The sequence below is a fragment of the Centruroides sculpturatus genome, unplaced genomic scaffold (assembly GCF_000671375.1).
Source record: "Centruroides sculpturatus isolate CEXI.00-Female unplaced genomic scaffold, Cexi_2.0 scaffold394, whole genome shotgun sequence".
Taxonomy (NCBI): Eukaryota; Metazoa; Arthropoda; class Arachnida; order Scorpiones; family Buthidae; genus Centruroides; species Centruroides sculpturatus.
The window spans coordinates 73,402-89,198 of NW_019384594.1; the positions used below are offsets into that span (position 1 = coordinate 73,402).

At 31.4% G+C, this 15,797-nt stretch overlaps 1 protein-coding gene across 2 annotated transcripts in view; it reads left to right on the top strand.

Moving 5' to 3' along the window:
• LOC111624827 (RNA exonuclease 4-like) overlaps positions 1-15,577 on the top strand; it is a 47,856-nt gene extending 32,279 nt beyond the window's left edge. For both annotated transcript variants that reach the window (XM_023367782.1, XM_023367783.1), the window contains exons 4-9: positions 6,387-6,506; positions 8,264-8,460; positions 12,199-12,287; positions 12,864-13,013; positions 15,321-15,428; positions 15,515-15,577. In XM_023367782.1, coding sequence (XP_023223550.1) covers positions 6,387-6,506; positions 8,264-8,460; positions 12,199-12,287; positions 12,864-13,013; positions 15,321-15,428; positions 15,515-15,562 — 712 coding nt within the window. In that variant the 3' untranslated portion in view covers positions 15,563-15,577. The remainder of the gene's footprint in view (positions 1-6,386; positions 6,507-8,263; positions 8,461-12,198; positions 12,288-12,863; positions 13,014-15,320; positions 15,429-15,514) is intronic.
• The last annotated feature ends 220 nt before the right edge of the window (positions 15,578-15,797 follow it).

The window sequence follows — 15,797 nt, forward strand, 5'->3', positions numbered from 1 at the left end:
GCTAGATCCAAATATCAACACACTAGCAGGTGTGCGGATAAATCATGAATAACGTCATAGTTCTCACCCCCTTGAAATCAGTATAAAGAGGGCTCCCGGCCAGTATCGGTGTGGCCTCCAACTTAGAAGGAACTAACGGATTAACGATCCTCATCGCTGACCACCAAAGACGGACACAGATAGATCCTACGAACTACAACTTAGTAAGTAGAACTCTCTCTTTCCTCTCAGGTGGATTAGGGCTAATTCCGCGAAAAGAATATTAAAGAGGATCAGAGACTATCCTCAGTCGAAATACCCAAGATATAATCCGACTAACCTACTATTGTAATATCGGTTTGATTTTGACATTATTATTATTCTTAGTATTTGTAACCCTTTTATATGGTATATACTAATTAAATTTATATTATATCTTAATCATGTGTGTTTACTCGTACTCTGTCAACACCTTATCGACTTATCCGCGACCTCCCACTCGATTTTCGCCCTCCTAAATTGCCATCCACTGACCCTGTGAGCGGGACTCACCGCCCCGTTGTCGGAAAACAGTTTAGGCTTTGATGCATAAACCCCGATTCTCACAGAATTTTAAACTGTGCAAGAAAAACTTTTGATAAAAAGCATCATATCATTCTCATAAAACATAGACTATAATATGATTAATATTGTTACAGTAGAGTGTCGTTTATCCGAAAGTCAATTATCTGAAACGTCAATTATCCAAAAGAATTCCAGTCAACAAATTTAAATTTTCGCCAGTGCTGTGGCGCTGCAATCTTTGGCTATGTCTTGGGCTACTCAAATATTTTACATTTTTATTACTAAATTAACTTCTGAAGTATAATTTTTTATTGTTTTTATATTTTTCAATATATTTATTTTGTTTGTACAAAATAAAGAAATAATTTTTAACGATACAATAGTCACAATTATTATTTTAAAAAGTTTACTTAGGCTTAACATCGACGAAAATTCAACGTGAAGTGACACGCAACAGAGAAAAATTTCAACATGGGATAGGCTAATATATTTTTTCATACATAATTGGTTATCCGAAATATCAATTTTCCGAACAACCCCAGTCCCCAATTGATTCGGATAAATAAAGCTCTACTGTAGTTATTTCATGATATTTGGGCAATGGGTAGTTTTTTGCTGAATGCATTGGTTCTTGTCAGATCATTGATGTTAAGCAAGGGGCCCAGATAATACTTGAATTGAAGACATTGTGAAATTGCCAGATCCTGTCATTTAACCCCATTGCTGAGTATGGCCTTTCCTAAGGCTAAATCAAAAAAAGGGAGAATCAACAGTGGAAAGGATATCTGGCATAAGATGAAGCCAAATTTTATAAGCTATACATCACAGAAAATGAAACTAATAATACCAAAGATTTATTTAATTTTGTCAATTAAACACAATAATTTATTTAATGATTTAGCATTTAATATTATTTTAAAACATTGGATACATTTTAATTTGAATAACATTAAAAGAAGTAAACTACTTAATAATGAACAAAATAACAAGGGGGGTCAACTGTACATGGAAATACAATTTGTACATACATTACTTTGTGGTGTTGCAATTTTACTTTTGAGAAGTGTATCTAGAGAAAGGAAAAAACATATTAAAGTCAAAAACAGTTGCCAAATTATATCAAACTATATTACTAATGCTGTTATTAATTAATTGCTAAGTAATTCAGCACTAGAAAAAACATATTTAATCCAAATTGTGAGAAAATTTATGAATTTCTTTTCAACTCATCTTTTTGGCATGAATTTGCCAAAGTAGATTGGTTCAAATATCTTTTTATTTGTTTTATGACATGATTGCAAACAAAATATGAGTGTGACATGAATTGCTTACAACATAGCTCAAAAGATAAAAACTATCTCCAGGTTTGATTGCAATCAATGTAATGAATTGTGAAGGTCCGAAACCCTTTTTCTGTTTTAGATCAGTACAAATCTAGGAATTTTCCTAGTAAAAGAGAAAAGGGACTTCTACGGTCAATGACCGAGACGCTCTCCTCGAACAAGAAAAAAACGGAGAATGTTAAAATATCAATAAGAGAAATCATCTCTATTTGTTTAACAGTTATTCTATAGACGTTAGTATCAACAAGAGGGGAATAAGAGATATTTCTTGTCACCTCTTGGTTGCACGTAACACGTGGTTACGGTAATAAATCGCCTTGTTCATAGTCAAACTCGACGTTTGATATAAACAATAACTAAATAGTTGACCAGGTTAAAGAAATTATTGTCAAATGATTGTTAATTTATGGATGAGAGCCATCAAACCTATAGGAATTTATATCATAAAATCATATCATTTTGACACCAATAACAATACATTAAACAAACTTTGCTGAGTCATTTGTCCGAACTAGCTAGATCCAAATATCAACACACTAGCAGGTGTGCGGATAAATCATGAATAACGTCATAGTTCTCACCCCCTCGAAATCAGTATAAAGAGGGCTCCCGGCCAGTATCGGAGTGGCCTCCAACTTAGAAGGAAATAACGGATTGACAATCCTCATCGCTGACCGCTAAAGACGGACAACACGATTAGATTCTACGAGCTACAACTTAGTAAGTAGAACTTTCTCCCTTCTCTCAGATGGACTAGGGCTAATACCTAAATAAATATTAAGAGGATCTAAGAATAGAGGATCCAAGAGGATCCTCTATCGTAAATATGCGAGATGCATGAAAACCGCCTATTGTAACCTCGGCTAGAGATTAGTAGTATTTTTAATTATTATAACCTTTTCATATATATCATTAGTTAATTAAAAATATATATATGTTATTTTAAATATGTGGATTACTCATACTCGGTCAACACCTTATCCGCACACTTATCCGCGACCTCCCACTCGATTTTCGCCCTCCTAAATTGCCATCCACTGACCCTGTGAGCGGGACTCACCGCCCCGTTGTCGGAAAACAGTTTAGGCTTTGATGCATAAACCCCGATTCTCACAGAATTTTAAACTGTGCAAGAAAAACTTTTGATAAAAAGCATCATATCATTCTCATAAAACATAGACTATAATATGATTAATATTGTTACAGTAGAGTGTCGTTTATCCGAAAGTCAATTATCTGAAACGTCAATTATCCAAAAGAATTCCAGTCAACAAATTTAAATTTTCGCCAGTGCTGTGGCGCTGCAATCTTTGGCTATGTCTTGGGCTACTCAAATATTTTACATTTTTATTACTAAATTAACTTCTGAAGTATAATTTTTTATTGTTTTTATATTTTTCAATATATTTATTTTGTTTGTACAAAATAAAGAAATAATTTTTAACGATACAATAGTCACAATTATTATTTTAAAAAGTTTACTTAGGCTTAACATCGACGAAAATTCAACGTGAAGTGACACGCAACAGAGAAAAATTTCAACATGGGATAGGCTAATATATTTTTTCATACATAATTGGTTATCCGAAATATCAATTTTCCGAACAACCCCAGTCCCCAATTGATTCGGATAAATAAAGCTCTACTGTAGTTATTTCATGATATTTGGGCAATGGGTAGTTTTTTGCTGAATGCATTGGTTCTTGTCAGATCATTGATGTTAAGCAAGGGGCCCAGATAATACTTGAATTGAAGACATTGTGAAATTGCCAGATCCTGTCATTTAACCCCATTGCTGAGTATGGCCTTTCCTAAGGCTAAATCAAAAAAAGGGAGAATCAACAGTGGAAAGGATATCTGGCATAAGATGAAGCCAAATTTTATAAGCTATACATCACAGAAAATGAAACTAATAATACCAAAGATTTATTTAATTTTGTCAATTAAACACAATAATTTATTTAATGATTTAGCATTTAATATTATTTTAAAACATTGGATACATTTTAATTTGAATAACATTAAAAGAAGTAAACTACTTAATAATGAACAAAATAACAACATTAAATCCAAAAAATAATAATTAAAAAATGTTTAAAGAATTTCTGATTATAAATTAAGTATAATATAAATATGAGATAATTAGAGTTTCAGAAATTGAATTTTTTAAAATTAATATTTTTAAATATTAAGAACTTTAAACCAAATTACAGTAATGAAAGCAAATATATAAGATGCTTTGCTAAGAAATAATTATAATATTGCACTAATAATACAAAAATTAATCTGTCTGCTTTTTGTTGTATGTTAAGAAATATGTAATATTTGTATTGTGAGTATGTGTTACATTCTTGCATAATTTGCGAATATATGAGAATAAATAAATGTTCAGAAGTTGATATTGGCATATATATATAGTTCTTGGATTCTTGCTTTCATTGTTTGATTTTACTGAGCCATCTAGATGGCAAGATGCTTTTGACCCTCTTGCTGGATCAACAGAATCAAAGACTAAATAATAAAAAAGTTGCAGGTAGATGTAACAAAAGTTTCTAACTATTATTCCAAAAACTTGACTAAGTGAGATTCCAAGTTTCAATTTGGAATCTCACCTAGTTATATTGGGCCTCATTTTTTGTCATCGTGCCAACCCCATTACAGAGTCAGTCATTCATAATAGGTAATTGAGATTGGGCCAATGGCCATAACATGATGTATGGTTTGTTTAAAACATTTATTTCTTAATCACTCTTTTCCCTCAGAGAAGTCATTGAGCAGAAGAAAAACAGTCCAAATAAGAATTAAATTCATACTTTCTTGGTAAAAATAGGATATGTGACTATTTTACTATCTAGAGCATTGTCAGATGGAAAAACAGAGATAGAGGTAGAATTCAATATTCAAGTTAAAGTTATACTATCTTGAACTAAATTATACTATAATTAGCACTGTAGCACTTGAGTGAAGGCAAATTATATTTTCAGTGAAAAGATTGGTTATTATATAAAGACTTACTTAATATAAGTGAAATATGTTTCTTGAAATAACTATTGGTTACTAAGCTATAGATAATGATTTTAAAGCATAATAATAATTATTTAATATACATTTTGAATTGAATTATATTTAAAACTAGCTTACCCGTCGCGCATTGCTGCGATCTCAGAAGAAAGGAAATTCAAGCAAACTCGTTATGATAAAATTCAATTTACATTTTATTATTTTTATTGAAACTTATTATTATTATTCATTTTCATCGGGAAAACATTTCAAAGTGTCGTTTCAATTCTATTTATTTATTGGAGTGTTTGTGGATACACGATATTTTTTGTTTTTCCGTCTGGTGCGTACACGAATAAATCGGAAGGTTTTCCGACGCGTGAGCCGGCCACATACAGTTGTCCATGCGAGAAGCACGGATTCTCCAAATTTAGCCCACACACTTGCAGCGATTGTCAGAAGTGCGATATTCCCCATTTTTATATATTTTTTTTAATCCTTTATAATTTTAATTATTTAATTGCTCCTTCCTCTCTTCCTTGGCATGTTGTGAAATTTCTGATAGTTGGATAATAAACCGTTTTATTGTAATTTGTCTTTTTAAATTATTTTGAGTCGATATTAAAATTTGGAAAAGGGGGATACCTAGATCGGTAAAATACGCGAATTTCTTCCTACAACTTCGGTTGTTGTTCGGGGTACAGTTAAGGTTTTAACGAAGTTCGAGCGAATACATAATTAGCAAAAAAAAGTTGAAATAAAGTGATTAAACAAAAATTATTACAAATATCGTAAATAACAGTTCACAAATGCATATATAGAGATATTTTTTGAAATAGGGGGAAATGGTCTTCACAATTTGAAATCGATCGAACACACTGTCTCGATACACTCGTATAAACTCGCGCCATCTATCGTGGGTTAAATGTACTATGCCAGAAACCTTCGCGGGAGTGTATTAAAAAACTTTCCTAAGTTTTATGGCAATCGTACTATGCCACAAACCTGCGCGAGAGTATATTAAACAACTTCCCAAAGTTTCATGGCAATCGGATAAACGGTGTGGTAATGCATGAAGGACATAAGACAGACACACAGACATACATTCATTTTTATATATATAGATATAATTGACAAATTATAAAATTTTTTATGATCTAATAAACTATAAATTTTCAAATATTTTAATGTAAATATTAATTTAAAATTTCTTATAGAATAATGATATAAAATAATTTTTATTTAAACAAATATACTTAAGAAATTTTATTATAGGCATTTTACATTATTAATTCTAATTAGAAAGTTTAATTTTAATTTATTATTAAAGTAATAAAGTATTAAATAAGAAATTAAATCATATTTTAAAATTTTTTTCTTTCTCTTATTCTTCTTAAAATTAACTATAGTTATTTTCATTTATTACTTTAGTAAAATATGACATTTTATTATACTTTTATTTTATTATTATATAAAACTAATTAGAAATAATTCTTTCAGGACTACTCAAGATGATGAAATTTGGTTTGATGGTGTTGATAAAGATTTACTTGATTTGTCTCAAAGGAAATCTGAAAATTCTTCAAATGATACACTTGTTAGATCAGGACAGCAAACAAAGTAAGATGTATATATAAATATAGAAATTGCTTCTTTGGAAAGAATTTTGTTTAAAATAAGTTATACAAACTTGAATATAGCATGCTCCTAATTAGTACCTTGTAGAGCACCAATGATTAGTCATAAATGGTTCTTCCCGTAAATATTTAGTAGTGAATCCTTTCATACCTATAAATTTCTAAATGTATAATTTTGCATGGCAAACAACATTGATATCACCATATTATATGACATTCAAACTAACATCATTAAACTTGTGCAGTACATAAACTTGTTACTTTATATATAAATCTTATTGTTTGAGATACTTCAGTTTAGTGCCATATTTCAGAGAAAATGGTGGTGCTAAATTGAGGTTTGATTGTATTTGGAAGAAGCATAGATTATGCAGTAGTTTTGACTTTTGGATTTACAAATTCCAATATAATGGACTTTAAAACAAGTAACAATTATTTACTGTGACATTGTCACAATGCCAGGCTGAAATTTTTAATCATACTTTTTAATTTTTTAATTTAAAATATATACTCTTGAGTGTAGTAGTGTCTTGCAATTATGTACATCATACTTTTTCTGTTAACAATAGTCATGTGGTCATCTAGCTAACTCATTCTAGAAAAATTTTGAATTGAAATAATGTGAATTTTTGGAAGTTCATATAGCAAGGTCTCTTGCCCCTAAGCTTTCCATATCTGGTCTTGACTTTCATCTAACTCCATTCTAAAGATTAAGGAAGGACAGATAGATGGATGCCAGTGGGGATTTATAGGTCTGCAATTTGAAAATTGCACCCCAGTGAACTAAATTTGTTGATGTTTCTTTTTAAAGGAATAACACTTTAATTATTTATTTGAAATTCAAAATATTTATTAAATTTGAATTAAAATAAAAGATAGTTCTAATTTTTAAATACTGTGGAATCCCAATTAACCAAGGTTAAGCATTATCTGAGGCAAATCTGTTTGTGAATACACTACTATTCTTACATTGTAATTTATAAAAGAAAGTTTAAAATGATAACATGTATTATAAAATTATTTGTTTCTGTTATATTTTATTATTTAACTTCAATGTGAGACAAACCTTTTATATTCAAATGCATTAATATACATTTTTATTCTGATTGTATATATTTGTTATATAATAAATTATGCAAAAATTGTTGTTCATATATATGATTAAGTTTACTAAGGTATAAAAAGAGGCTTAAAAGTGATATACTGTAAAAATCTTTTATATTTTCATTTTTAATCTGAATGGCCATGGCTGCCCATTTTATTCAAGATAGCATTAGGGTCAATTTACACACAACAGTGACATGCCGGCACAGTGACCGTTTGGTGCAGTAATATTGATAAATATCACACGTAGCCAGAGTTTCATCTATGACACGTGATTTGTATTCTATCAATCATACAAGTGTCATAGATGAAACTCTGATTGGCTATGTGTGATATTTATCAATATTACTGTCACTGTTGTGTGTAAATCAACCCTTAGTTCACATTACATCAAATAATCAGGATTCTACCATGTATTTAAATGATTCATTTGAATAATTTTTCTTTTTTATAATCAAATTACAGATACTTAATAACAATATTTAAATGATAGCAATACTATGAATATAAATTTAAATGACAAATATTGATAAAAATCAGTAAACAAGTATATATATATATATTTTTTAATGTAAAATTATTGCATATGTTAATTTTAAAAATTTATTAAATACTTTATTACTTTAATATTTTTAGTCAAATAACCAAAGTGGTAGCAATGGATTGTGAAATGGTGGGAGTAGGTGAAGATGGCAAAGATTCAATGCTTGCCAGAGTGTCCATAGTAAATTCTCTGGGATTCTGTATATATGACAAATACGTGAAACCAAAGGAAACTATTACTGACTACAGAACTGCTGTCAGTGGAATTAGACCAGAAGATTTAAAAAATGGTAAATTTCTTTTATAATGTTATCATACATTGCTGAAAGTCAACAAATTAAAATTTAGCTAATTATGTGATTTTATGATTATGGAATGTTACAAGTAGACATACTATAGTCTTCTGAGAACTTTAATAGTTATTAAATTTGAATTAAATTAATTAATTAAAGTTTCATATGCCAAAATCTGAATATTTGTCCAAAGTGAATTTTAATTTACCAGTTTTCATTTGGCATATGAATATGTTGCTAGTTGTTATTCAGATTCTTATACTTCTAATGTTATAGTAATTAAATTATTTAAAAATAGTATGCAAATTATAAATTATATATTGTATCAAATTTTAAATTTTTTGTTGTTTGTTTTCATTATATGTTCTATATTGAGTGTGTTTGGATTTTATTTAAATTGTATTTGCAAGTTGGAATTGAGTCTGATTAGAACCATGGGTATTTTTGTTTGAGATGGTGTTTTCACTAGTAGATCCAGAAGTACTCAAAGGAACAAAATTCAAAAATTAAAAATATTTGAATAATTAATAAGTACTTTTTATTAACATGTTCACAATGATTGTTTTGCAAACATTTTTATAAACCACATTTGCTATAGTTATGAATGTTCTTTAATTTGATTCAAATCGAAAAACATCCATAATATGTTTTACACAGTCAAGTCACTTTATTATGACCACTAGCTAATATCCAGATTAACCAGCTCTTGAAGCATGAACAGCGAGGGAGTGATTCAATAAGATGCTGGAAGATTGTCACAGGTATCTGGAGCCATGCAGGCTTCATTGCATTCAACGGCTGCTGAAAGGTGCTTGATGACAATCAAGGTGATCCCAAAGGTGTTTGATTGGGTTTGAGTCTGGGGAATTAGGGGGACAGAGAAGTACTTTACTTGGTCATGATCCTCCAACTATTCCCAGACAATTCTGGCCATATGATTTATCAAATTGTTGTGTTGGAAGATCCCATCCTCTCCAGAGAAGACAGTCAATATTTATGGGTGTACTTGATTTGCAAGAATGGATACATACAGTGGCGTACCGTAGTGGGGGCGGCAGGGGCGGCCCGCCCCGGGCGGCACTTTTTAGGGGGCGGCAAAATTTCACAATAAATAATAATAATATCTTGTAAAAATTTGAAACATCCTAATCTATACTTACATCGCGCCTACGATAGTGCTATCATCCGGAGAGTCCGGGAATCGGCTCGCCGGGTGAGCTAGTAGCTTTTTCATCGGCAGAATTCCTGCGAAACCTGTTGACCTTTTTTTTGCCTGTACGATTCATTCGCATACACCACTAATATCCAATAGAACTATTTTAAACAGGTCGCTGCACTACCACCGAATTTTTCATTGCTTGTTCTGTGATAAAACTGAATTTTGGTCTTTTAAATTGAAATACCTAAAAAGAGGGGGCGAAATTTTCCTCCGCCCCGGGCGGCTAACACCCACGGTACGCCACTGGATACATACCCAGATTGGTTCAGAGTGCAGATATGAGTGCCTCTGATGATGAATTTTACTGGGTTTAACTTTCTAATGTCAGAAATTCAATGACTAAGGAGAGAATAACATTGTCTCTCCTTGGATGGGCTCATACTGGTGGATACCATTATCTGGAGTAGTTTCACCATGCTGCTAATGTATGAGAAATATTAATAGCAATGCTCCTACATACCCGCTAAATTCTGTTTTTTCAGCATGAAATACTTTATTTTTAACAAGATATTTCCTCATTGTAGAATATCAACCAAATCATCCTGAAAGTGTTACAACAGCTGAAAATATTAATCTGTACCCGTTTATACACCTACTCTGTAAAATATGTTTAAACATCAATTATAATCAGTTCCGAAATATAATAAATATTTAAATATAAATAAAATAAATATTTGAAGTTGACTGAAGAGGGTCAACATAAGGCCTGAAACATGTAAACAATGTATATCAACTAAATGAACAAATTAAAGGATGAAAGGATGCTTAGTGAAATACAATATTACTACACCAGATTAAATCAAAATAACATACCAGTGAGCCTATTACCAGTGTGTGTCTCTTACTAAAGCATGGTTACACTTAAGGATGGTAATTGCATTAACTATAAAAATGAAATCACTCTATCTATGGCCTGGCAAGCGCTCTTGGCCAAGAACTTACATTAAAGTATTATAGATAATACGGCACATGCCTGGGTGATGTTATCGACGTCCACACAATTGAGTTTCAGCTGGTGTTCCAATTCAATTTAATTTGAATCACATTTTGTTCAGAAGTTGTATGTTACCTGAAGAAGAACTTGTGAGTTCGAAAACATTTGTAACGGTTGATTTAGTAAGAGATGCACACCAGTAACAGGCTCACTGGTATGTTATTTTGGATGCCTAGTATTCTATTAATTGCATTTTATAGTGCTTACGAAACAAAAAGATATTTCCCATTTCTTTTTTGACTGAATCAAGTTTATCATTATATGTTGATGCATTATCTTGACAAGTTTATTAAATAGCATATTTTATTCAGTTGGAGCATAATGTAGGAAGTTCCATGACTTTCAGACTAATGCATTTGTAGAAATGTATACAAAAATAAAATGTCTGAAAGTCTAGAAATAGACTTCTATATAGAACTATTTTTACAGTTCTTTTCACAGAGAGCTAACATGTATTACACATACAGTAATACCCCAAACTTACGCAATAGGTGGGACCGAGCAGTAACCGTGTAAGTCGAATTAGTGTAAGTCGGGGTATAATTTCGCGTATAAATACATACAAATAATTTTTAATTGGGGCCGGAGACTAAAGAAAACAATAATTTAGAAAATAATGTTTAATAAAATCTTAGATAATACATATGTATAACAAATTAGGCCTATATTATTTTACAATTTTTCACATTTACTTGATTATTACGCCATAATTTTAACATTGTTTCCATCTCAGCGATAATACTGTGATGTTTACGAATGATGCTTGAATTTAAAGATTGAGCATTTTTCACAGCTTCGAGAATTTTTTCTTTGCCTTTTATAATTGTTCTGACCGACAATTTCGGTAGATCAAACTTCTTTGCCAATTCACAAATTTTCATTTTTGTATCGAAGTCTTTAATAATGGGTATGTTCGTAGTCAAACGAGTTAAATGCGTTAGTAACGAATCATTCGAAAAGTCTAACAAAATAGGAATAACGATGACGTCATTCTCGTTTAACTTGTTCGACTTTAAATTCCAAATTAACTTTACATTCCAAAGATAAAGTTTTTCTTTTCTTGTTTGATGCAGAAGAATTAGTTCTACTTCGTTTGGATGACATAGTATAGTCTCTTGAGTCTCCATAGATATAACAAACACAGAAATAAATAACATAAAATAAATTGTAGCTATGTGTCGATTCCGCACGACACATCCGAACATGTAAGCTGAACAATAATGTGGGGGGAGTGAGTAATCAAGGGTTGTGTGGCTCTCAAACAAAAGACGAATCAATGAGATTTGAAAATTGCGTAACTCCGGGTTTGTGTAAGTCAGGGTATTACTGTATTCATTACATAACAAATAGTTGTAATCAATTGTATTTATTTGCTATATAATAAACATATTTGTATATTTGTTTCATTCATTATCAATTTGAGCATTTTAAAAGTTAAAAAATATTTAATTTTTTTACATTGTTATTTATTTAAGATATTTCTTATGAATATTTCATAAATATATAAAATGTTTTGTAACAGGTGAAGAATTTGAAGTTGTACAGAAAGAAGTATATGATATTTTAAAGCAAAGGATTCTTGTTGGACATGCTGTAAATAATGATTTAAAGGTAATGATGATATAATCTACTAAAAAATTTTTTTTTCTACAAGATAGTTCAAAACTTTACAAGTTTTGAAATATGATGACAACATAAATTGCAAACATTAAATTTCTCTATTACTGGAGATTTTAATTAATTTATTTGTGAAGAACATTATCTAAATACAATAGCAACTTCCACTAGTGCTATGTATGTAAATTTATTTTCTACATTAATGTTTTGTAAAGTTAGTTGTAGTTACATAATTTTAAACAATTTTCTGTACATAAAATTAAATTTAGAGGGGTATAATGCCTCATGAATGTTTCACTCTCTCTCCTATTTTCCATTTGTACTCTTTCATTTCTCTTATCTTTGAAAGAAATAATCTCAAACACAAAAAGTTATATAATACAACATAATTTTAGCTGACTAATGTCTTAACTATTTTAAATAATAATTATAACTTATTGAATTTTTAACATTCTGTATTATTAATTTTTACTTGAATTAATTTTTATGGAAATTTGTTTGTAACATAGCTCTCTATTTGTAATATATAATGCAACTTGCAAAGAATTACATTATCTTAACATAATGCAGGTTCTTTATTTGGATCATCCCAAAAGCAAAATTCGAGACACCAGTAGATACAAATATTTCCGATCATTAACAAGAGGTAAAACGCCATCTTTAAAAACTTTGGCAAGAGAGGTATTAAAAGTAAAAATTCAAGAAGGGGAACATAATTCTGTAAGTTTGATTTTAATTCTTGTTTTTTTAATATTATTTCTGTAAATAAAGCTATTGTATGTATAAATAAAGCTATTGTAGTTCTTAGAGTCTTAAGAGGAAAGTTGTAATATCAATGATTGAAATGAAAAAAGAACTTATTGCAAACCGTAGAAGCAGTATACATTTGGCAGATCTAGCAGCCATGTTTAAAATGCCAAAGTCAATGCTGTGCAACCAGTTAATGCAATTTTCATTTTCTTATAGAGTAGTTACATATTTTATTGTTTTCATGTTTTAATTTATTATTAGGGTATTTAATTGTGTTATTTTTCCTCTGACTTCTCATACCCGATTTCCTGAGGTGTGAGAAAGGACAAAAGAAGACTTTTTATTGTATAGTGTTAATTTTTCTTTCATTTATATTTATTGTTCTGGCCATTTTTATTAAATATAAATAATGAGTGTCTTCAATATCTAGAAGTCTACATTTCTATGCATTATACACTGGCGGAAATTGAAAGTGTTACACCAGATGGAATTGATAGAAATTCACGAAACTTAGTAAATATGTACAGGAGCATATCCAGAAGAAATGAACACAAATTGAAATGAATTTTGCAAAGTTTTATTGCTGTTTGGTACATGTTTCTGTAAGAGGAAATGCCCACCTTGAGCATGGATACACTCTTGGATCCCTGCGGGCATTGAATCAATAGGTGCTTGAATGTCTTGTTGGGGTATATCTCTTCATACCTGCACAACTTGTGCAATCAGTTGTTGTACAGTGCACACTGGATGGCTATGAGACATAATCCATCTATCAATGGCATCCCAGACATGCTCTATGGGGAATAAATCTGGAGACCGGGCGGGCCAATCCATGATTGCAACACTTTACAAGGCCTGTCTTGTGATGGCAGCAGCATGAGGACGGGCATTATTTTGTTGGAAGATACCATTTTGCATGGTGTTTATGAAAGGTATGACTACTGGATGAATCATCCTGTCCACATACTGGCGGGCAGTCATTGTGCCTTCAACAACCACCAACTTGGTCCTGTTGTCGTAACTGATTGCCCCCAAACCATGACACCAAAAGTTGGACCTGAGTGGCATTCTGAAATCACAGCATGGGCTCTTTCTCCAGTATGCTGGCAGACTTGTTGCTAACTATCACGTTGGCCTAAACAGGATCAGGATTCATCACTAAACACCACTGTACACTATTCATGTGTCCAATTACATCTAGCAGCACACCATGTTAGCCATTGTTGGTGATGAAATCTGGTTAAGGGAACACATTGCATGGGGGTTTGATATCTCAGCCCAGCATCAAGCAATCGATTTACAATTGTCCTGGTGGTGACTCTGGCAGTAACTACTACTCGGATCTGTGCTGCCATCGCACATCTGTCAGCAACTGCCATCCGCGCAATATGGCGGTCTTCACTTGGTATTGTCCTTCTGCGTGAAACTGTGCCAGGTCTGCGAGTGCTGGACCCTTCCTGCATCCACTATGTGACCATCTTTGTATTGACATTGTACCACAGCCAGTCCTTCAGGCAATTTCACAATATGATGCTCCCATTTCTGACATGCCAATTATCCAACCTCTTTCAAAGTCCGACATTTCGGTGTATGGAGTTTTCCCTTAGATATGGCATAGCTGGTCACCAACAACACGTGGACCAAAAAAAGTCATGTTCCATAACACAGTTCACAACTTATAAACTAAACCCTATAGCAATTTTGCATAACAAATGTCTCCATACTTCTATTTCCATAATTCCATACTCTATACCATGCACCGTATGTACTTCATTTAATTTTTGATCATTCAATACCCTTCAAAAAGAGATTCTTTTGTCCAATTTCATATGTCTTTGACAATATTGGATGGGTGTAACACTTTCGATTTTTGCCAGTGTATTACTATATTTGGTAAGTTACTAAAGATTGTACTTTGCTGTATACTAAAAACTATCATGAAATTTTTTAGCTAATTTCCTGTAGTAATAAATTCAGCAGGATAAGTTTATAAATGTCAGTAAAATATTAGTACAAAGCTGATTGTAATAAATTACTGTACTTTATATCCACCTTTTATTTTTCCATGTTGTTGGAGAAAACACTCTGCTAACTTGAACAACCTTCACCCCCATTAGTCTGAATTAGTAGGGTTTTACTGTATTTTTCTGTTGATGGATGGGCACAATTTTTTATAGTGCAAGAGCACTTTTTTTAAATTTAAAGGTTGTTTAAGGGGCACTAATTTAAATTGTATTAATTTTCTGCAACCATTAAAAAAATTTGATATTTTAATAGGTACAAGATGCTCAAGCAACCATGCGTCTCTACACTATGCATCGTAAAAAGTGGGAGTACGAAATAATTAAAAGAAGAAGAGCTGCCAAAAAGAAGAGTTTGGATAAAGTACATAAATAAGTTCCATATTAATTTATACATATGTATTTATTGTAATATTTTATATAATAAAGGATTTTAATATAATTCTTCAGATTTTTGGCAGTAGCTGGAATGTAACTCACAATATTAGCAAGATATGACTCTATAAAATATACAATTGGTTTGGTTTATTTGATTACAGTAATGCGACATGGGCGACCAAGGGGTGGATGCCTCCTGGAAAGACTTTTATGGGAAACTGATCACTATTTAAGTGTTACAAAAACTAAGAAAACCTGGAAAATCTCCATGTGGCCAACCCATTGGCAAGGTAAACCCATGACCAACTATCAGTGTTCAGTGGTTTTATCCACTTGGCCACTGGTGGGCTCATAA